Source organism: Eschrichtius robustus, chromosome 2 (genome assembly GCF_028021215.1).
Source record: "Eschrichtius robustus isolate mEscRob2 chromosome 2, mEscRob2.pri, whole genome shotgun sequence".
Classification (NCBI taxonomy): domain Eukaryota; kingdom Metazoa; phylum Chordata; class Mammalia; order Artiodactyla; family Eschrichtiidae; genus Eschrichtius; species Eschrichtius robustus.
The window spans coordinates 171,388,891-171,410,739 of NC_090825.1; the positions used below are offsets into that span (position 1 = coordinate 171,388,891).

The following is a 21,849-nucleotide window of genomic DNA, read 5'->3' on the forward strand; positions in this document are numbered from 1 at the left end:
CCTATTGGGACCGCCCCTCAACTCGGCGTCAGCCAATGAGAGCCGTAGATTGGAATGCAGGCGATTTCCTTGGGAGCGCTGGAGGGAGGCGGGGAAGGTTACCTAGCAACCGGAGATGCTGCGAGGCCCCGCCAAGCGGTAGACAAGTGCATTCCCAGAGCCCGAGGAACAGGAGCTGACGGATCCCGGACAGAGGCAATTCCTAGTGGATCCCCTAACCCCCAGGGATCCTTGGCCTCAACCCAATCATGACGTCTCCCCTGTGCTGGGCGGCCTCCGCCAACGCCACGCCTTCTCAGGACCAGATTTCAGCTCCCTCCAAAGTCAAGGGCAGTCAGGCTCAGATCAAGCCCTACCACCCTCGAGGCAAGGGCTCAGTGCAGGCCTGGCACTCACTCCATTCCAAGGCGGCACCTTTCCACGCCAGCGAGGGGAAGTCCGCTGTGCACACGCAGGTGGCTGAGTTACAAAGGAAGATACAACTGTTAGGTAAGATGGCTCCAGAGGGCACAGAAGGGTCAAGAGTCAACAGTCCTCCGACCTGGCAGGAGCGTTTCACTGGCGTTCATCCAGTGGCCAGTTTCTGGAGGCAAAAACTCATACTTGTTCATGGTTTTCTTCATCTTTCTTGTAAAATTTTTCCTGAGCTCAGAACTGACTGGACTGCATTTCATACTTTTATGTAATTTCAACTCTTCTATCATGCATGGAGTGGTAAAGAATATAGATTTCTAGAGCTGGATTTTCTGGGTTCAAATCCTGGCTCTACATATACTAATTGTTTGACTTTCAGGGACTAAGAGTAACCTAATTGCTCTCAGTCCAACCATGAAATGGGGATAATAACAGTACAACCTTATAGGTAGTTGAAATGTGTAAGGTGCTTAGAACAGTGCCTAGCACATAGTAACACTATAAAGTGTGAACCAGTAGTTCTCAATGGAATAGGGCTATTTTGCAATGTCTGGAGACATTTTGGTTTGTCACATTGCTGGGGGGGAGGGGGTTACTGGCATCTAGTGGGTAGAGGCCAGGAATGCTGCTCAACATCTGACAATGCACAGGACAGCTCGCCACAGCAAATAATTATCCATCTCAAACGTCAGTTGTGCCAAGGTTGGGAAATCCTGGTATAAACCATTATTGTTTTATTATCAGGAGGTAATTTTGCATAGTGGTTGAAGGTATGGGCTGGGGAGTCCAACTGCTTGTGACCTTGAACAATCTAAAAAGCCTGAGTCTCCTCATGCATAAAATGGGTATAATATGTCTATGGATATGTACCTATTGGCACACGCTGTTTGATACCTAGAAAATTATTAGTCCAGCATCCAACACATAACAAATGCTCAAAGTGAAATACTGTTACAATGTTAGGTTGACAATTACTAAAAGGTCTTCCCTCTGGGAAGTCCCCCCTTCCCATGATGCTCTGCTTCTGCCTGCCCACCTCACATGACCCCAGAGGGTGACCGGAAGGCTTTTTATGAGAGCACCCAGTGGAACATCAAAAAGAATCAGGAGACCATCAAGCAGCTCCATGAGGAGACCAGGGCGCTGCAGTTACAGTTGACAGACCTGCTCCAGGTGAGGTTGGAGAGGCTCCAGGGGACGGAAGCAGCATCCCCAGGGGCAGAGCACCACCCCAAGTAGAAGTGGCCTGAATCAGTAGTGTGACTGGGCTCTTCTCTCTGCAGGGAGATGAGGAAGTGATCCAGGCAGTGATTCGGGAATGGAAATCAGAGAAGCCATACCTGAAGAACAGGACAGGCCAGGTTTGCCCCACTCCCATTCCACTGACCATCTCCCTCCATTTCCAGCCTGGGTCCCCACCCGACGGGCCTCCCTGCTCACTATCTCGCCTCTCCAATCCCTTCTCCACGCCCGGCGCCACTCATTTATTTCTAAATCTTTATCACGCACCTACCACGTGCCTGGCGTGGTTTTAGGTGTTGGTCACCGTGAGGTGAAAAAAACAGACCATGTCCCCACTCCCCAAAATCTCATATCTTGGTGGAGAAAACAGACCGCCCCACCCACCCAAAAAAAAAAAAAAAAAAAAACAAGAACAACAAATATAGAAGCAAAGTAATTCCCAGTGGTGACAAGAGAAACAAATAAAATAAAACAGACTGACTTAACTAGAGATGGATGGGGGCAGGGGTTTGCATTTTAGACTGCAGGATGGGGGTCTTTGCTGTCTCTAAGAAGGTGATATTTGAGCTGAGAATGGGACAGGCAGGTAATGATCTGGGGAAAAGCATTCCAGGCAGATGGAATAGGAAGTGCAAAGTCCCTAGGGTAGGAACAAAAGTAGAGTGTTGGAGACACAAAGGAGGTAAGTGTGGCGGGATGGTAGTGAGTGAGGGGGGCTCTGTAGGAGGTGAGGTCAGGGAGGTCAGCAGGGGCAGAACTCTGCAGCAGCCTTCACTGCAAGAGTGCAGATTTTATACTAAGAATCAGAGAAATGGAAGATGGGCTGTGGGGAGGCAGGAATAGAAGCCAGGAGAAGGTCAACCGGGTGAAAGATGGGGTTGGCTGCACTAGGACAAAAGGGGTAGAAATAGGAAGAAAGAGATCTCTCTGGAGGAACCTTTGAAATAGAACAGAGAATTGCTAACAAACTGGATGCGGGTGGGAGAGAAAAAGAGAAGGTGAGGATGACATCAAGGTTTGGGACTTGAGCACCTGGAAGGGTGGAGCTGCCATGAGCTGAGATGGGGAAGATTCGAGAAGGGCAGGTTTGGGGAAAGATCAAGGACATAGTTTTGGACACGATGGTTTTCAGCTGCCTGTGGAAACATCTGGAAGGCAGTGTAGATATGGATATACGAGCCTGCAGTTCAGGAGGGAGGCTAAATTGGGGTGTCTTCAGTGTATATGTGACTTTTGAAACCCTGAGACTGGATAGGATCCCCAAGGGGCTAAGGTTCGTCAGAGGAGAGAAGAGCCTCTTCAAACGCAAAGGAGATGGAGAACGGGCAGCCAGGGAGGTGGGTGGAAAACCAAGGAGTGGGGGTCCTAGAAGCCACAAAAAAAGAGAATCTGCAGGAGGAGGGGGATCAACCAGGTCAGACGCTACTAAGAGTCAGGGGAGATGAGAACCAAGATATAGGAGAAGGGGGACTTCCCTGGTGGTGCAGTGGTTATGAATCTGCCTGGCAATGCAGGGGACATGGGTTCGATCCCTAGTCCAGGAAGATCGCACATGCCACGGAGCAACTAAGCCCACAAGCCACAACTACTGAGCCCGCGCACCACAACTACTGAAACCCACGTGCCTAGAGCACATGCTCCATAGCAAGAGAAGCCACCGCAATGAGAAGGCCACGCACCGCAACAAAGACCCAACACAGCCAAAAAATAAATAAAATTTTTAAAAAAGAGAAAGATATAGGAGAAGGAAGGAAGGACTAGGTGAGGGGTTCAGGCCCCTGCTCTTGCTCCCCTCCCTCAGCAGGCCCTGGAGCACCTGGACCGCCGGCTGAGTGAGAAGGTGAAGCAGCTGAATGCTCTTCGGTACCAGCTGGGGCTGCGACAGACGTGGCTGGAGGAGCTCCAGCTGCAGCACAGTCTGCGTGAGCTGGAGATGGCAGAGGCGAAAGATAGCAACACAGAGGTGGCCAAGGTGGGGCCAGTGAGGTCTGCAGAGGCCTTGATCCTGGGGGAGGAATTGAGGGGGGAAGGGACCCAGCCCAGCCTTGCTTCTCTCTAGACCATGCGGAACCTGGAGAACCGCCTGGAGAAGGCCCAGATGAAGGTGGAGGAGGCCGAACACATCACCAATGTGTACCTGCAGCTCAAGGCCTATCTACAGGTAGGGACCAGGGCGGCTGGGGGTGGGAGGTGGCAAGTGGGAGGGCCAGCCTTGTTAGGGACAGCGGTCACAGGCCTGCCTCATCCCTCACGCCCCAGGAGGAGAGCCTCCGCTTGGAGAACCGGCTGGACTTCATGGAGGCTGAGGTGGTGAGAACGAAACACGAGCTGGAGGAACTGAACCTAGTGAATCAGGAGGCGCTTAATGCGAGGGACATCGCCAAGGTGCCAGCCCGTTGGGTCCTGGGGCGGGGGGGTCCTGCCCCCCGACCCCCGATGCCGCCATGGTCTTCTGGCCCCAGCATCTGAACCTCAGCTGTCCCGGAACCCGTCCCATCTCTCTCCCAGGACCCCACAGCCTGACCCAGCTGTCTAGAGTTGGGCCTGCGGCTCTGGCCCAGAGCCCGGATAGGTGCCAGCAGGTCCTGCTGTCCCCCTTTCCCACCCTCTAGAACCAGCTGCAGCATCTGGAAGAGACAGTGTTCCGAGAGCGCAAAAAGCGCGAACGCCACCTAACAGAGTACAAGAAGCGCGCGGAGGAGAGGAAACTGCAGAACGAACGCATGGAGCGCAAGGTGGGCGCACCAGGGGTACGGGGCTGCGACGACCCCAGCCTGCTCCTGCTTAGATGTGGCCCTGCTGGGTCCGGGGCCGCGCCACTACGTTGGCCCAGGCCCTAGACCCTTCGGCAGTTCTGACGTTTCTCCTGACTCCGCCCCCATCTCCACTAGATGCCAGGGCTCGTCTCACATCCCTGACCCCGCCCTCCAGCCCTCCCCTTACTCTCAGGTCGATCCTCCTCCTTCCCCACAAGACTTGCCTGTGTCGGAAATTTGATCCTGCCTCTAACCCGCCCCTTACCCGCAGGCCCCGCCCCCGCCCCCTGGACCCCCGTCCCTCTGCGCTGCTCCTGAGGCCTCCCTTTCTCGACCAAGGCCCCGTCTAGCACTCCTGACCCCTGCCTGGGTGCCCTTACCCACGCCTGGGCCCCACCCCCTCCCGTACTCTAGTGCGGATACTTCCCCAACCCCCGCGGCCTCGGCCCTAAGCCCTTGTCTGCGAGTTGACGCCGGCCCTGACCTCAACCCACCAGCAGACCCAGCGCGAGCAGGTGCTGCTGCAGTCCGACGACAGGCTCCAGGACAGCGTGCGCTCCAAAGAGGAGGAGCTGCGGCGGCGCTGGGACATGTACCAGATGGACGTGCTCTTCGGCAAGGTCAAGGACGCCACCGGCGTGGCGGAAACGCACGTGAGTGCTGCCCTCGGCCCTCCCAGCTCCCAGACGCCCGAGCTGAGCCTGGGAAGCCAACACACCCAGCCTCGCCTTTTTGCCGGGTCAGTTCCTCAGCACACAAAAGACACCCCTTCTTCCTCCAGCTACTGCCTCATTTCTCCGCTACCTCTCTCAGCAAAACCCACACGAGTTATCTACACTGGCCATCGTCCTCTTCTGTTCCTGCTTACACTGGTGCTGACGTCTTTGACATATCAGCTCTAGGAGAACTATGAGTGTTTTCTCTCTGCTGTGTCTCCAGCACCCGTAGCAGGGTCTGGGCGCAGTAAGATGCTCAGTGCCAGCCTCAGTCCCAGAGAAACTGGGCCCTTGCTCTGGGGCCCACGCTTGGCAGCGTCTTCCTTGAAATTTTCTAAGACTTTATGTCCCCACCTGGTGAACACTAATTCCTCTGGATCCCTGTCGGGTTTCTCCACTTACGGCGCTCTCCAACCCACTCCTCCCCCTATGGGGTAGCCTCCGAGGAGTTCCAGGACTTGGACATATGGGGTCATCTGGAGCACTGTGGCCAGGCGCCTTTCCCGGCCGTATTTCCTCACGGGAGTGGGCAAGATTCACTGCCAGAACGTTGCTGGCATGTTGATTTTGGAAAGCAGCTGTGCTCACTATCACTGCCCCGCAATCCGATTTTGGCTGATTCAATTTCCTTATATAGACAAGGAAGGGCCCGCAAAAATCATTTCTTCGGGGTTGCACACCCTCGAGGCAGCCCTGGGTCGGACTCACAGAGCGTCTAAACACCATTATGCAGAAGCCATCATCTCAGCCACTTGTCCTGCGTGCCCGGGGGAAAGAAGGGGGGAAAGAAGGAGGAGTGCACCCCTGCCTGCCCCAGCCCTGGCTCTGACTCGGGCTGCGCGGCCCCCAGGCGGTGGTGCGGCAGTTCCTGGCACAGGGCGACACCTTCACGCAGTTGGAGACGCTCAAAAGCGAGAACGAGCAGACACTGATGCGACTGAAGCAAGAGAAGCAGCGGCTGCAGCGGGAGCTCGAAGACCTCAAGTACTCAGGGGAGACCGTGCTGGTGAGGTGAGGTCCTGGGTGCCCGAGGGCGAGAGTGGGGCCTGCGGGGTCGGTGGAGCTCCAGTGGCGGCCTCCCTGCCCCCCGCAGCGAGCAGAAGCTGCAAGTCGAGTTGCAGGGACGCATCAAGGCGGAGGAGCAGCGGCGGGCTGACACACAGGATCGGCTGGAGCTTGTCATGCGGGCAATGCAAATGACCAAAGAGGGCCTGGAACACCTGGCTGGCAAACTGAACCTCGTCCTAGTGGCAGGCCCCGCCCACGAGGAAGCCCCGCAAGACGTGAGAGGCGGTGCCAGCACGCAGGTTTGGGGTTCTGCCCCGTATCCCACTCAAGAGAACCCACCGCAGGCCCTATCCAGGACATGAGAGGCCTGGACACAGGGGAAACCTCAACCCACTCCTGAGTCTCCACCCCACGTCTCAGGGGGCACCCCCTTACTCCTCAAGAGGCCCAGGACTTTAGAGACCCTGTCCCACTTCAAGTCCCGCCCCCATGGGAAAGTCCCACTTAGCCCCCCCCCCCCACATACACACACCCACCCAAAACTTCAGAGACCCCGCTCCAATCCTGGAGCGACCACAGACAAGAGAAGCCCCACCCTGCCCGCAGCAGAATCCCATTTCTTAAGGTCATCCGGCAATGGCCTCTCTCCAGTTAGTATCCCTGCCCTCCCACTAAAAGACTCCTCCCCCCCCATCCCTTGGCCCGGGTCTCCGGAATTCAGAGGCAACTGCCTCATAAGCATGGCCCTTGACCACAGAGTCCCGACCCCACAGAGGATAGCACCACTCTGGTTGGCGGCCCCTAACTTCAAAGGCCTGGTTCCTGAGGAAAAGCCCCGCCCCTGGGTGGAACCTGCCCCAGAGGCCCCGCCCCCTCCCAACTCGCCTGGTTCCGCCCCCGGCTGCAGGAGGCCGGCCGCTTCGCAGGAAAGGAGCTGGATCCCAAGGCAGGTGACTATCTGCCCAACCTCCTGGGCCTCGTGGAGGAAAAACTGTTGAAGCTACAGGCGCAACTCCAGAACCACAACGTGCCAGAGATGCAGCGCCACATCGCCGACCGCGAGGTACCCCTTCAGCCAGGGGGTGGGGCTGAGGGTGCAGGGGCTGGGGCGGAATACCGGGGGGTCGGGGCATCCCCCTGGAGACCAGAGAGGAGGCCGAGGGGCCGGGAATGGGCCTTAGGGACAAGGCGTGAGGTTTAAGGAGCTAGGGATGAACCACGGGAGTTTCCAGAGGGCCCTGGCGGGCCAGAGGTCAAGGCTGGGGGGATCAAGGGTCGGGCCTCGAGAGGACAAGAGGTGGGACCTAGAGACCACGGGCGGGCCTGGGGGGGGAGGGGGGGTATCAGGATGCACGCTGAGAACAAATGACGCAGCAGCGACCAAAGAAAACTTTACAGGAGTGGGCAGAGGTGCTGAATGGAATCAGGTTATGTCTCGGAGTGGGGTGGGGAGGAGGGGGAACGGACTTCGCTGCAGCCTCTGCCCACTCACACTCTTCTTTCCCGCTCCCCCCTCCCCCAGTTCTACTCCACCCTAGAGGGAAAGCTGCCGATGTACAACACCCGCATCGCCCTGCCTGTTGCCGGTCGCAAGGACAGGTTCTTCGGTCAGTACGGGCAAGGAAAGGGGGCGGGGCCGGGGGCCCAAGCAGAGCATCGGGAGGTGGTCAGGGGCCGGACCTAGGGCCAAGGTGGTGGTGGGATGGTAAAGGCTGGGAAGGAACATCTGAGCCGGGAATGGGAACCTTGATCCCCTCATCGCCCTTTGCAGACGAAGAGGAGAGTGAGGACGAAGACAACGACGTGGTGACCCGCGCGGCGCTCAAGATGCGTTCCCAGAAATTAATCGAATCCCGCAGCAAGAGGCGCGGTCGTTCGCGGAAGTCCTAGACTCGCCCTCGCGCCCACCTGGCGTTTCCGGGCCCCTGCGGAGCCCCCAAACCCCTCTGGGCCCAGCGGCGGGCCCACAGGGCCCCTTCAAGGGCTGAACGCGGCCCGGACGAGGGAGCAGAGCGGGCGGGCGGGCGATGCCCGGAGTAGAGAAGGGGGCTGGGCTGCCGGACGTTCCCACAGTAAATCTCCCCATGCTGGTCCGCGCCGGCCTCGGAATCGCGCATTAAAGGTCAACCACCAGCCCCCTGAGTATTCGCCTCTCCTTGATCCTGCACCACCCCATAGATGGCTGCCGCTCAAACCAGGGCCACAGATTCAGCCCCCTCCGACCTGGGGAGTGATGACTCCCATAAGCTAGGGACACAGATTGAGCTCCCTCCGCCCCTCCAGAGAAATGAGAAATACCTCCACACCTGGGGAGGACCAGCCCTCCCCGTCTGAGCAAGCGGACTCTCCTTCTGAGGACGCAGACCTGTACCCCACTTAGCTATACACATTAGCTCCTCCACACCTGGGGACCCAAAAAAGAGCCCTCCCCTGGGAGAGAGAGAGGTGTCCTTTCTCTCGGGCTCAGATTGATACACATTTCTCCGGAGAGCTCGGACCTCTTCCCCAGGGCCCTGGGCCGGGCGCTGGGGTCTGGCAGGGGCAACCGCGAGCCGTGGGTCCACCCCGCCCCGCCCCCACGCTGCCCGGCCGCCCCGCCCCGCCGGCCCGACTCCCGGCCACTGCTCCCCGACCGGCCCTTCCGCCTCACTCAGCCGCGCGGCAGAGCGGGACGGGAGCGGACCATGGAGCGGACAACGAGCAAGGAGCTCGCCCTGGTAAGGGGACCTGGGGTCCCAGGACCCCACATCCCTGGCGACCCTCAAGTCCAGAAACTCCAGGTCCCCGACCGCCCCTTAGATCCTCTCTCCCCTCAAATCGGAGCCTTCGGAACAGCCTGGGGGTCCCTACCTCTGGCCTCCCGGCCCCTGACCCAGTGAAGTGGCTGGTTCCTTTTAGGGATGATTGGTGGGGGGAGTGTCTCTGAGCGCATCTGCGGGAGGGACTAGAGACAGACTCGGTAAGACTGGACCCTGGGACGTCCCCACATGCCACCCCATCCTCCCAATGACTAGGTAGGAGGGTACCCGCCACGCCGAGGGGACTTCCCGAGCCCGGACCCCTGCCCCGAGTCTCACTGACTCTGGCCGGCAAAGGGGGATAAAACCGGAGGGATCAGGCTTGAGTCCGCGGAAGAGGCGGGGCCCTGGTCCCGGGACCCTTCCCCCTGCGGCGTCCTGAGCCCGCCTCCGCGTCCAGGCGCCGCTGCAGGACTGGGGCGAGGAGACCGAGGACGGCGCGGTGTACAGTGTCTCCCTGCGGCGGCAGCGCAGTCAGCGCTTGAGTCCGGCAGCAGGGCCTCGGGGCACCCAGGTGAGGAAGGGGTAGGAGGCTGGGGCTGAGCGGAAGGCGACCAGGTGAGGGCGGGGCTGAGTGGAGGGGAGGAACTGGGGCCCGAAGGAGGGGCGGGGCTTAGAGCCGACCGGGTAAGGATGGAGTGGAGCCTGGGGGCGGCCAGGTGAGTGGGGTAGATGAGGAGGCGGGGCCAGGTGAGGTCGAGGTGACTAGCAGGACCTGGGGACGGAACTGGACGGCAGGGCCTAGGTAAGCCAGGTTTAGTGGGGCGGAGCTGGAGAAGGAGGAGTGGTCTTTAGAAGAGACCGGGCGAGAGCGAGGTGGGGCGGAGAGCCTGGGAACGGGCCAGTGAAGCGCGGCAGGAGAGCTGGGAGCAGCCTGGGGGCGGAGGTGGGGGTGAGGTAGGGGTGGCTTGTAAATGGGGCAGAGGGCAGGGCGGGGCCTGGGCGGATGAGGATATTCCAGGCGGGTTTCGGGGGTCGATTGTGCAATGGGGGAGAATAATGAACTCAGGGGGCAGGATGCAGAAGAATGGACAGGATCAGATGCAAGATCGGTGCTTCCCAAAGACATGATTGGAATGGGATGCTGGGGCCCACTCCTCTGTGTCTCATTGCGGTCACCCTGCCCCGCAGGCCCCCAGCCCCAGTGCCGACACCTTCCTCCATTACCGCACCAGCAAGGTGCGGGCGCTGAGGGCAGCGCGGCTGGAGCGGCTGGCGCGGGAGTTGGTGTCTGGAGACCGCGAGCAGGACCCAGGCTTCGTGCCTGCCTTCCTGGCCACCCACCGGGCCTTTGTGCCCACTGCCTGCGTGCTGGGCCTTCTCCTGCCACCGCCGCCGCCGCCCCTGCCGCCGGGGTCAGTACCAACGGGAGACTCTCATGTTCCCACCCCAGACCTTCACCTGGATACTCCCTCTGCTCCCTCCGGTTTAGAACTAGGACCCCACCCTCCAACCCCAGAATCTTCCTCCTGAGTCCCCTCCAGCCGCCCTCTTCTTCACCTGATGGCGGAGGGGGGATGTCTTTCCAGGGTAGAGATCAAGAAGACAGAGGGAAGAGATCTGACCTTCAACAAGAACCTGAGGTTTGTCTCCCGTCGGGTGTGGGCAGGGGGGCATAGAGGTCAAAAGGATCTGAAGTGTAGGGGCTCCAGAGGTCCAGAACTCCGGGCTGGGCTCTGAGGCCCCACCCCTCTGGCCAGGGCTGTGGTGTCAGTGCTGGGCTCCTGGCTTCGGGACTACCCTCAGGATTTCTGGGACCCCCCTGCCCACTCGGACCTAGGCAGTGTTTGCACCTTTCTGGGCTGGGCAGCCCCATCAGGGGCTGAGGCCCAGGAGGCAGAAAAGCTGCTGGGAGATTTCCTGAAGGATGTTGAGCCACAGCAGGAAGAAGAGGAGCAGTCCCAGACATGGGCAGGTGAGCGGGTTGGGGAACTGATAGTGTCCAGAACAGGCATTCTCCCTCCCCCAGGGGTCTTCTCCCCTCACGGAGGAGCTACAGATCTTGGGCAAGGTTCTTAACCCTGCCTGAGCCTCAGTTTCCCCACCTGTAAAATGGGGATAATAGCCCTTTGTTTAAAGTATTGGCATTTGTCTATCACCTCCCCCACACAACACATCCCAACTACAAAGATAGTCCCTCATTGGGTCAGAGTACCCTGTGCTTTTGGCTACAAATCGTCTATGACTACTTGCCTTAGGAGCTACAGAGACCTGGGTTCAAATCCTAGTTCTGCCATTTGCTGACTGTGCGACCTTGGAAAAATCACCTCTCTGAGCCTCAGTTTCCTTATCTGCAAAATGGGGGCAATGACAGTACTTACCTCATTGGCTTCTTCATTCATTCAACAAATATTTAGCCACTGGCTCTGGGCACATAACAGTGGACAGGAGCTCCCTGTTCCCTGGGGAAGACAATTAGTGGACAAGTAAATAAACAAATAATGAGGGCTTGGCAAATTATTTTTAATATTTAACAGTATTATTTTCATTACTGTTGTGATCACAGATTCTTACTTATTAGAATCTACCACTTATAATGAAATCGATACAATAAATCATACTGATATTTTCCAGTAAAGTGGGTGTCGGCAAACTATCTAGCCCTTTATAGAAAAGTTTGCTGGGACTTCCCTGGTGGTCCAGTGGTTAAGACTCTGCGTTTCCATTGCAGGGGGCATGGGTTCAATCCCGGGTTGGAGAACTAAGATCCCACGTGCCACGTTTGCCAACCTCTGTTGTAGAGAGCTTTGGGGGGAAGGGAAAATATCCACATAACTTCATTCAGATCTTTTTTCAGTTGTCATCTCCTCAGACATGCCTTCTCACATCCCCTCCCAACAAATACAGCCTCCCACTCTGAGTGCTATTACCTGCCTTATTTTTCTGCATAGAGCCCATTGGTCTTGTCCCCAACTCTATCCCCAGGGTCAGTTACAACACGGATTTGTCTACTGAATAATTGCATCCTGCTTATAAAGTATCATCTTTCACCCATCTGTGTTTGATCTGATCCCTGTCACAAGAGCTTTATATCCCTAATCCATTCTTTAATCCTTAAACTGGCCACATTTCTCTCTGCTTTACAAAGTAGCAACCACTTCTCTCCCCTGGTGAGAGTTATTTATATACATTTTATCCCTTCATCTTCCCTCCTGGTTACCAAGTATCTTTCTTCCTCTGCCTTCAAGATTTCACCGGCTGATTCCAAGTCATCAGAGCTGCACAGGGCAGTGGGGTAGCCACTAGCCCCATGTGGCTATTAAAATTGAACTTAATTAACATTAAATAAAAATTAAAATCAGTTCTTTGGTCACAATGGCCACATTTCTAGTGCTCAGTAACCACATCGGGCAGCACAGGTAGAAAATATTTCCACCACTGCAGAAAATTCTATTGAAAGTGCTGCCCTAAGCTATGAGTTCTTGAGGTAAGAGGAGAAAATGAACAATTTATTGAACACTGACTTTATGCCAGGATCTGGGAACCTTAACATCCTTGTTTGGGGGTTACTTTTTACCATGGAAAATTTCAGACATATAGAAAAGTAGAGAGAAATAATGTAAAGAACACTGAAACACCCATCACTCATCTTCAACAATTATCAATTTGACCAAAAAAAAATTTTTTTCAGGATGATTTGAAGGCAAATCCCAGACTTACGTCCCTTCACACACAAATACTTCGGTTTGCACCGGTAATTGACAAGGACTTTTATATGTAACCTTCATGCCCACAATCTTTTCCAACGAAATCAGCAATAATTACTCAATATCAAAAAATACTCATAGTCAAATCCCCCTATTGTTCCTAAGTTGTCTTCTTTATAGTTGTTTCTTCCAAAACCAAAGATCCATTTAAAGTGTTCTTCTTTTAAAAAATAAATTTATATATTTTATTTATTTACTTTTGGCTGTGTTGGGTCTTCGTTGCTGCACACGGGCTTTCTCTAATTGAGGTGAGCGGGGCCTACTCTTCGTTGCGGTGTGCGGGCTTCTCATCGAGGTGGCTTCTCGTTGCAGAGCACGGGCTCTAGGTGTGCAGGCTTCAGTAGTTGTGGAACACAGGCTCAGTAGTTGTGGCTCTAGAGCACAGGCCCAGTAGTTGTGGCGCACGGGCTTAGTTGCTCCACGGCATGTGGGATCTTCTTGGACCAGGGCTCAAACCCGTGTCGCCTGCATTGGCAGGCAGATTCTTTACCACTACGCCACCAGGGAAGTCCCAAGTGTTCATTTCTTAGATCTCTTTTTTTCTATGACAGTTCCGCTTTGTCTTTTGATTAATGGCATTAGGAAAAAATAATGGGTCATTTGTCCTGAGGAATGTCTCACATTCTTCTCCATTTACCTGTTAGCTTTCTCATGGTGACATGAAGCATGTTCCTCTATTCACCATATTTGCTGTAAGAGCTAAAGGTTTGATTAGATTTATGTGCAATTTTTTTCCCCTATGCTCACTTTTTTTTTTTTTTTTTTTTGGTGCTCAAGTTATGGGATTTTTAAAAAATTTATTTTATTTATTTTTTATACAGCAGATTCTTACTAGTTGTCTATTTTATACATGTTAGTGTATATATGTCAATCCCAATCTCCCAATTCATCCCACCCCACTCTTTCCTTCCTTGGTGTCCATACGTTTGTTCTCTACATCTGTGTCTCCATTTCTGCCCTGCAAACAGGTTCATCTGTACCATTTTTCTAGATTCCACATATGTGCGTTAATATACGATATTTGTTTTTCTCTTTCTGATTTACTTCACTCTGTATGACAGTCTCTAGGTCCATCCACATCTCTACAAATGACCCAATTTCGTTCCTTTTTATGGCTAATTTTTCCCCCTATGCTCCTTTTAAAAACTAATATTTTGCGGGACTTCCCTGGTGATCCAGTGGTTAAGACTCTGAGCTCCCACTGCAGGGGGCACAGGTTCGATTCCTGTTCCAGGAACTAAGATCCTGCATGCAGCATGGCACAGCCAAAAAACAAAAATAAAGTAATATTTTGCAATGGCCACCTGTCCTAATACGAAATGAAAGACAGATAATTAAACAGACTTACACAGATAATTTTAAAATAATAATGTGATGCTGGCATTGTAATAGGAAGGAGAAATAAAACAAAAGCAATTTACACAACAATCAACTATACTTGTTGGTATGTCAATGTCTGGGCATGCCTCACCAGGAGACACGATGAAGTTGTTCAGTGCCTTCACCTGTCATAGCATCATGGTGAATATGGCAGCCAGAAACTAATGCAGGGGAGTGCACTGGCGACACAGACGCAGCAGCATAGATGTTGGTGACATCAGTTTCCAAAATGGTGAACAACACTTGCCATTTCCGTACAAAACAAAGTCCACACTTTCACAGTCCTTGCCTTTCTAGACCAAAATAATTAGTGTTTATGAGCAAGATAGTTGAGTTCTAGGTGTCAAGTATTGTAAACAGGTTTTTCAAGGACACAAATTTCTTGGAGGGACATTTGGAGGCTGGTGGCACAATTCTTCACTATGCGTGCCTAGCCCCTCTTGTGGCAAGATTTCAACTTCCAAAATGTCCCCTAGGGGGCGCCACCATTGAACGCCACCTCGGAAAAATCATTCATATTTATTGAGTACTTTATAGCCGTCTGGTATGCGTGATTTCATTTGATTTTAAAAAATCCAGGTGAAGAAACCAAGGCACAGAGAGGTTTAAAGTCTTGCTTAATTCGCACAGCACCCCGGTGGACCAGTTTGGATTTGAACTTGGGACGTTAAGACGATAACCTTTCCTTAACCACAAGGTTATACCACCTCTAACCACCAGAAAAGGGCAGATGGATCCTATCTTAATACAGGTTCAAAGTCGAAAAGCTCTATTTTCTATTCTAGCCTTTGAGCACCTGGCTTCAGGTCCCTGCCATTTACTGAAGATGTGAGTTAGAGCAAATTCCTGCCTCAGTTTCCCCCTTAAAAAAGGTGCATAATAGTACCTCCCTTGCAGGGTTAGTGTATAAATTTCCCCGTTAATCCACCCAGGATGCTCAATGAACAGTTACTGCTGCTCTCACGTTCTTAAAAACACTCAAGGAGATCTCTGTTTCACAGATGAGAAAAGTGAGGATCACAGATGCCCAAGGTCACAGAGCCAGTCCTGGATTCAAACTTCAGAGTTTTTAACCCCCTCTAATGCTCCCTCAGGACATCCAGGGGTTGACCAGATACCCCGTCCAGACTCCCCGGTAGGCTGCTTGGAAGAGGTGGAAGGACTTGTGCGGGAAGGTCCTGAGCTCCTGGACTTCAGTGTAGACGACGTGGCCGAGCAGCTGACCCTGATGGATGCGGTGAGGATCCCGGCTGGGCGCGGCCGGGAGGGGGCGGGGCGTAGGGGAGGGGGAAGGGGGAGAGGCCCAGCTGAGCACAGATCCTACCCACCCCAATCCCCGCGCGCAGGAGCTCTTCTCGCGCGTGCGGCCCTCCGAGTGCCTGGGCTCCGTGTGGTCGCAGCGGGACCGGCCGGGGGCCACAGGCACCGCCTCCACTGTGCGCGCCACTGTGACCCAGTTCAACACAGTGACCGGCTGCGTGCTGGGCTCGGTGCTCGGGTCGCCGGGCCTGGCCGCCCCGCAGAGGGCGCAGCGGCTGGAGAAGTGGATCCGTATCGCGCAGGTGCCTGTCGGGGGTGGTGGGTGGAAGGGGGCGTGGGGCACCGAGGCCAGAGAGAGGTCGGCGGCGGGCGGAAGGCCGAGGACTGGGGTCTGGGGATACTCGGAGGATTGGGGCTGGGAGGTGCCTAAGGGAAAGCCTAGGACGTGGCTGGGCGGGACTGGCGCCTGGGACCGCAGAGGGACGCAGGGCTCGTCTAGGAATAAGGATGGGATGGGGGCACTGGGGACGGGATAGGCTTGGAGGAGGGACCAAAGCCAAGAGACGGAGGCAGAGGTCCTGAAAGAGACTGGATGGAAGCGGGGCAGGAGCCTGAGCAGAGAGGAAGAGTAGAAATGGGGGCCAGGAAAGAGAGTGGGGGCGTGGCAAGGCGAAGGGGGAAGAAGGTTGACACCTGGGGTGAGACTCGGGCTGGGGAGGAGGAGTGTGGGTCTAGGAGAGATGCTACGGGTCCGTCTGGGGCCCGGGGAGAAGTAAGGAGTGGGGACACGGGAAGCCAAGGTCAGAGGAAGGGAATAGAGGGGCAGCTGGGGGAGGGGCTGGGACTGCAGGTTGGGGAGGGGGAGGGGGCCCCTGGGGGAGGAGGCTGAATCTGGGTAGCTCGTCAGATATGGGGCTGTTAGGATCTAACCTGGGGTCACAAGTCACGGGATCAAAGGTGGATCATACTTGGGAATCAGGCTTGGGGGTGTGACCAGCCGTCCCCCACCCCGCTCCCCAGCGCTGCCGGGAACTGCGGAACTTCTCCTCCCTGCGCGCCATTCTGTCCGCCCTGCAGTCTAACCCCATCTACCGGCTCAAGCGCAGCTGGGGTGCCGTGAGCCGGTGAGCAAGGTGGGGGGGGGGGCGCTGGCGCGGGACCTCTTGCCCACCTCATCCCAGCTCTGACTCTCCCGGCGGCCACCCCTGACACCTCTCCTGTCCCCCCAGGGAACCGTTATCCACTTTCAGGAAACTTTCGCAGATTTTTTCCGATGAGAACAACCACCTCAGCAGCAGAGAGATTCTCTCCCAGGTACAGATGGGTGAGGACCCCTCAGATCCCAGGCCCAGGAAGGAGACCTGGGGCCCGGCAGGGCATTGCTTGTCATTGTCATAGCATTCAGTGTCCTTTCCCTATGCCTCGAGAATGACCTTCCTCTTGTCTGTGGGCAGCCCCGCGTTTTTACTCCCTCTGCTGCCCTCATTATAGCTCACACTTGGTGGCTGCCTTATTTATTCATTCAACAAATACCAGAAGTTATAGGGGAAAGGTCACTGAAGGCCAGAGTCAGAGCAAAAAAAAAAAAAAATTCTGCTAAGGACTTGACTTTGATAAGAAAAACTGAAAAAAAAAAAAATGTGCCAACAAGGTTCAGGGCATTTCTGGGGGATCTCCAGGTACAAGGATTATCACCTGTGTTAAGGCCAGCCTTGGGGGCCAAGGCACCCACAAGACCCACCTCCCATCATCCCCAGTGAGCCCTGCCCCCTGCTGCTTATCTGTTCTCTCCCCCTCGCTGTTTGCTTTCCCTTGGGTATGGCCTTTACAACTGCTTGTGATGGAGGCATCTTCCCCGAGGGAGGGGTCACAGAGACCCCAGGACTGCTCAGTTGTTCCCCTTCCCCCAGGAGGAGGCTACCGAGGAGAATGCCCCCCCAGGAAGCCTGCCCTCAGTGAGTGATGTGGTTTGGGATGAGGGACAAGCAGGATCCTGGGTGGGGGGTGGAGCCTGATGGGGTCGGTGATGGCTGAGAGTGACTGGAGCTCTGGGGGCCACAGAAACCGCCCCCAGGCCCCATCCCCTACCTTGGCACCTTTCTCACGGACCTGGTTATGCTGGATACAGCCCTGCCGGACATGCTGGAGGTCTGAGCCCTGACCCTTGACTCCTGACCCCAGCCTCACTCACCCTCAGCACAGAGGGCCTCCTGACCTCACACCCGTGACCCTGCCTGTGCTCCTGACCCCAGCCCCCTAAGTGCAGTGGGGCTCCTGACATCCCAACCCCTGACCTTGACCCTTGATCCTTGACCCTGGAGGCTCCAGTTGAGACAAAATTTGCCCCCAGGGGGATCTCATCAACTTTGAGAAGAGGAGGAAGGTAAGTGGGCACTGGGGTGGGCATGCGGGAGTGGTCCAGGATGGGGGTTGAGCATGGGCGGGGTCTCAGAGGCCACCCCCTCAGGAGTGGGAGATCCTGGCCCACATCCAGCAGCTGCAGAGGCGCTGTCAGAGCTACTGCCTGAGCTCCCACCTGCCCATCCTGGCTGCCCTGCGCACCCAGCGCCAGCTCAGCGAGGAGCAGAGGTGACCAACATGTGGCCTGGCCTGACCACCCCCCGACCCGCTGACCCTGGATCACACACTGGATCCACCTCCCCCATGCACCTCTCCAACTCCTCCTAAGACCCCCTCCTGAGCCCTGACACCCCCCCCACCCAGCCTGTCACCTTGCATTGTCTTCGGCCCAGTCGAGGGCCCCAGTTGACCTCTGACCCCAAACTTTGACCCATCTGACTTTCTGACTTCAACCTTTAACATGCAGCTGGCCATTCCATTCAACCATCCCATCTATTCTTTTCCCCCACCTCTGGCCCGATCTGACCCATGACCCCCTTCATAACCCCCATCTGACTCTCTGAGCCCAATCATTGACCCCCAATTCTGAGCAACTGACTCTTACGTCAGAGCATCCAACTCAACTGTCCCAATGGTTTCTTTTCATTCTACTTAATCCATGATCCTAACAACTGACCTCAGTGATTATCTGACCTTGAACTCTATCCTTGACCCAATTTGACTCCTCAGTCCCACTCTGTAAACCCCTGTGTGACCTGCCAACCAAGCCATCTCATCTCATCCCTGATAAGACCCTGCAGCTGTAATGACCCTGACCCCAACATTGGCTGCCCAACCCCTGGCTGTTCCCACACACACACACACACACCCAAAACCCAGCTCCCAACTGATTCTAACTCATTTCCCAACCCCCCCATCCCGTCTGCATCTTGACCCCTCAGCTACCGCATCTCCCGGGTCATTGAGCCACCGGCCGCCTCCTGCCCCAGCTCCCCACGCGTCCGGCGGCGAATCAGCCTCACCAAGCGCCTCAGTGCGTGAGTCTCAGGGAGTATGTGGGGAGTGACGTGGGCAGAGATGGTATCCGCTCCTGGGACTGAGTGTGGTCTCAGCCTCATCCCCTGTCTCTATTTTCAGGAAGCTGTCCCGAGAGAGAAGCTCATCCCCTGGTGGGAGTCCCAAGGATCCCTCATCTTCCAGCTCCAGGTGAGAATCCCGTTTGGTAAAGGGGCTGCAGAGGACAGGATCAGAGATCAGGGTAGCCACCCCACTTCAGACTCTGTGTCTCCCCCAGTCTGTCCCCAGCGTCCCCCCCATCCAGTCCTAGAACCAGGGACCCTCCTCCCGGCAGTCCTCCGACCTCTCCAGGGCCCCAGGGCCCCAGCACCAAGGTACCAGGACTATGTGTACATGTGGGACTGCGGGCACCCAGGGCTGTGTGTGTGTGTGTGTGTGTGTTTGTGTGTGTGTGTGTGTGTGTGTACAGGATTTGGGGGCTAGGTATGTACACAGGAAACTATGCACACAGTTGGCTGAACACTCTAGGGATACATCCAGGAAGCCATGTGCATTTCCATGGCCCCGTTTGAGGGACTGTCCATCAGTTATGCTCAGATCTGGACCAGAGCTCCCACTTACCCACAAGGCACTCTGGGGTGCAATCACCCATTTTTGCACAGATATGCATTTTCCTAGGAATTTGCATGCCTGGAGGGGAAATGCGGGCATGAATATCCACAGTATCCACAGGACCATGTGCAGGGTTTTTCATGGACATGGGCTTGTGCGTATCCAACAATTGTGAGCAAATGGGTGCAGTCGCTGCTCTCTGGTTACACAGGGTTTCTTGTGTGTGAACATGAGTCATGTGTGAATTCGTGTAACAGGGCATGAAAGTCTGTATGTGATGGGATCGCATAGATGTGGGCTTGTGTATGTACCCTAATTGCATGTCCCAGGCTTGGGGTGTGCAGGAAGACGTGTTGAGTACAATGAGGGAGGGGCCTCGTGCTCTCACCGCTCAGCCCCCACCCCACTGCCTACAGCTGCCACTGAGCCCAGACCTGCCAGGCCCCCGGACCCTGGCCTTGCCCTTGAGTGGCCCTCACATCGCACTCCCGGGGCAGCAGGGCTCAGAGGCCTGCGTCATCCGAGTCAGCATCGACAATGACCATGGAAATCTGTATCGGAGCATCCTGGTGAGGGGCTGTGCCTGGGACCTGCTGGTGGCAGCCCTGCCCTTGGGGCTTGGGCTGTCATCCCTCACCTCCCGCCCTCTCTTCCCAGCTCACTAGTCAGGACAAGGCCCCCAGCGTGGTGCAGCGAGCCTTGGAAAAGCACAATGTGGCTCAGCCCTGGGCCCGGGACTATCAGCTCTTCCAAGTCCTTCCTGGGGACAGGGGTGAGCAGGGACAGCTTGGAGCCAGAGCTGGGGGGCAGCTTCAGGAGGGGAGGCGGCAGACTGACCGGGGTGGTTCTGGCACAGAGTAGGGGTGAGATGAAGCAGGGTTGGGGTAAGAGGCAGAAAAATATTGGTGCCTCCATTAGGTGGGGTCATGAGGTTGTCCTGGCTTGGTGTGAGGGAAGCGGGCACCAAAGGTGAATTCCTAGGATTTATGGGGAAATGAGATTGTCCAGGGTCCAGTGGAGAGGGAGTGTAGAAGGTCATCCGGGCTTAAATTTGTAGAATCATGAGGTTATTCAGGCTCAACCTGGTGGAGCACAAGACTGAAGCAGGGTCTGGGCTTGGATCTGAGGGGAAATGAGTTTGTCCAGGCTCAGCATGGGGATCTGAATTTACCTGAACTTGGCCTAGGAGAGGGCCACATGGTACTGAAATTCAGGGTAGGGAAGCATGAGATCGTGCAGTGTACAGGTGAGTAGGAGGCTGTCCAGTTTTCAAGAGGGAGAGGCAACAGGGAACTATATTCAGTATCCTGTGACAAACCATAATCGAAAAGAATATGAAAAAGAATACATATACATATGTATAACTGAGTCACTTTGCTGTACAGAGGAAATTTAACACAACATTGTAAATCAACTATACTTCAATTTAAAAGTTTTTTAAATGGAGAAAAAAATGTAGGAATAAAAAAGAGAGAGAGACAAGAGATTGACATGCTAGGGAATTCCCTGGCAGTCCAGTGGTTAGGACTCTGTGCTTCCACTGCAGGGGGCATGGGTTCCGTCCCTGGTCGGGGAACTAAGATCCCGCAAGCCCTACAGTGTGGCCAAAAAAAAAAACCAGAGAGAGAGTGACATATTAAAGGGCATGACGTGAAGTTGGCTGGACATTAGGAAGGATACATGAAGTTGTTCACGTGTCAAGTGTGAGGGTTGTACAGGCTGGAAGTGGGAAGTCAGAAGTTGTCCAAGTTCATGGTGAGAGCAGCATGAACTTGGCTGGGAGTTGGCTGCGGGGGAAGGGTGGGGTGGGCAGGAAATTGATTGGGCTAGGTGGCCTGACTTTGTTCAAGCTTGTAGTGCAGGTTGTCTAGACTCCAGGGGGAAATAGCAGGAGGTTGCCCAGGTTCACAGGGTTGGAGGTGGGGGGAGACATGAGGTTGTGCAGGCTTTGAGTGGGAAGTTGTCTAGGTTCACAAAGAGAGGAGAATGAGGTTGGCTTAGCACTAGCTGAAGGGACCCAAGGTTGTTCAGGCTCCAAGGTGAATGGTGGAAGGCTACCTAGGTCCTTTGTGAGGGAAGTATGAGGTTATGTGGGCCTTTCACCATCATCTCCACACCTGGTCAGAGCTCCTGATTCCTGACAATGCCAATGTCTTCTACGCAATGAGCCCAGCCGCCCCTGGAGACTTCGTGCTGCGGCGGAAGGAGAGGGCTCAGCACACAACCTCAGTCTCCCCAACCTGAGGTGGTCCTCCCCCTCCTCCAGGACATGGGCCCCATGGGCAGCAAGGGGCCTGGCTTCTCTCACCAGGGGGCAGGGAGGGAGCTCTTCTTTGGAAATCTCTCATTCCCCAGTTGAGGCCATTGTCCTCCATACCCTGTAAACTCCCCCCCCCAACTTTATTGGACCTCATCCCTCTGACCCTTTTGGCACCAGACCCCTATTCCAAAGACATCAGCCCATGGGTGGCTGGTGGAGAGCTTCATCCCATAAACATAGAAAGGGGTGCGGTGTCAGGGGTCAGACCCTCCCCCAGAGAAATCTTGTAACTGTTGGAGACACATTTGAAGCGATAGA

General features: G+C 55.3%; 2 protein-coding genes across 5 annotated transcripts; both read left to right on the forward strand.

Annotated features, from left to right (window-relative positions):
• The first annotated feature begins 117 nt into the window (after nt 1-117).
• ODAD3 (outer dynein arm docking complex subunit 3) lies at nt 118-8,258 on the forward strand. Of its 3 annotated transcripts, none has more exons than XM_068534848.1 (13): nt 118-489; nt 1,466-1,587; nt 1,698-1,775; nt 3,458-3,628; nt 3,716-3,817; nt 3,916-4,041; nt 4,269-4,391; nt 4,910-5,065; nt 5,979-6,139; nt 6,222-6,435; nt 7,044-7,199; nt 7,659-7,743; nt 7,908-8,258. In XM_068534848.1, the coding sequence occupies exons 1-13, from the start codon at nt 249-251 to the stop codon at nt 8,024-8,026; spliced, it is 1,854 nt and encodes a 617-aa protein (XP_068390949.1). In that variant the 5' UTR covers nt 118-248; the 3' UTR covers nt 8,027-8,258. The 3 variants fall into 3 exon arrangements, with proteins under 3 accessions (XP_068390949.1, XP_068390950.1, XP_068390951.1); XM_068534849.1 differs by having other exon boundaries at nt 4,913-5,065; XM_068534850.1 differs by having other exon boundaries at nt 408-489; nt 1,413-1,587.
• A 562-nt stretch (nt 8,259-8,820) lies between these two features.
• RGL3 (ral guanine nucleotide dissociation stimulator like 3) lies at nt 8,821-21,849 on the forward strand. 2 transcript variants are annotated; one of them, XM_068534852.1, is made up of 19 exons: nt 8,821-8,853; nt 9,335-9,448; nt 10,066-10,289; nt 10,464-10,517; nt 10,635-10,849; nt 15,116-15,258; nt 15,368-15,583; nt 16,302-16,405; nt 16,511-16,595; nt 17,192-17,236; nt 17,343-17,429; nt 17,632-17,664; nt 17,749-17,870; nt 18,584-18,679; nt 18,780-18,848; nt 18,919-19,033; nt 19,688-19,840; nt 19,929-20,043; nt 21,397-21,849. In XM_068534852.1, the coding sequence occupies exons 1-19, from the start codon at nt 8,821-8,823 to the stop codon at nt 21,513-21,515; spliced, it is 2,142 nt and encodes a 713-aa protein (XP_068390953.1). In that variant the 3' UTR covers nt 21,516-21,849. The 2 variants fall into 2 exon arrangements, with proteins under 2 accessions (XP_068390953.1, XP_068390952.1); XM_068534851.1 differs by having other exon boundaries at nt 18,937-19,033.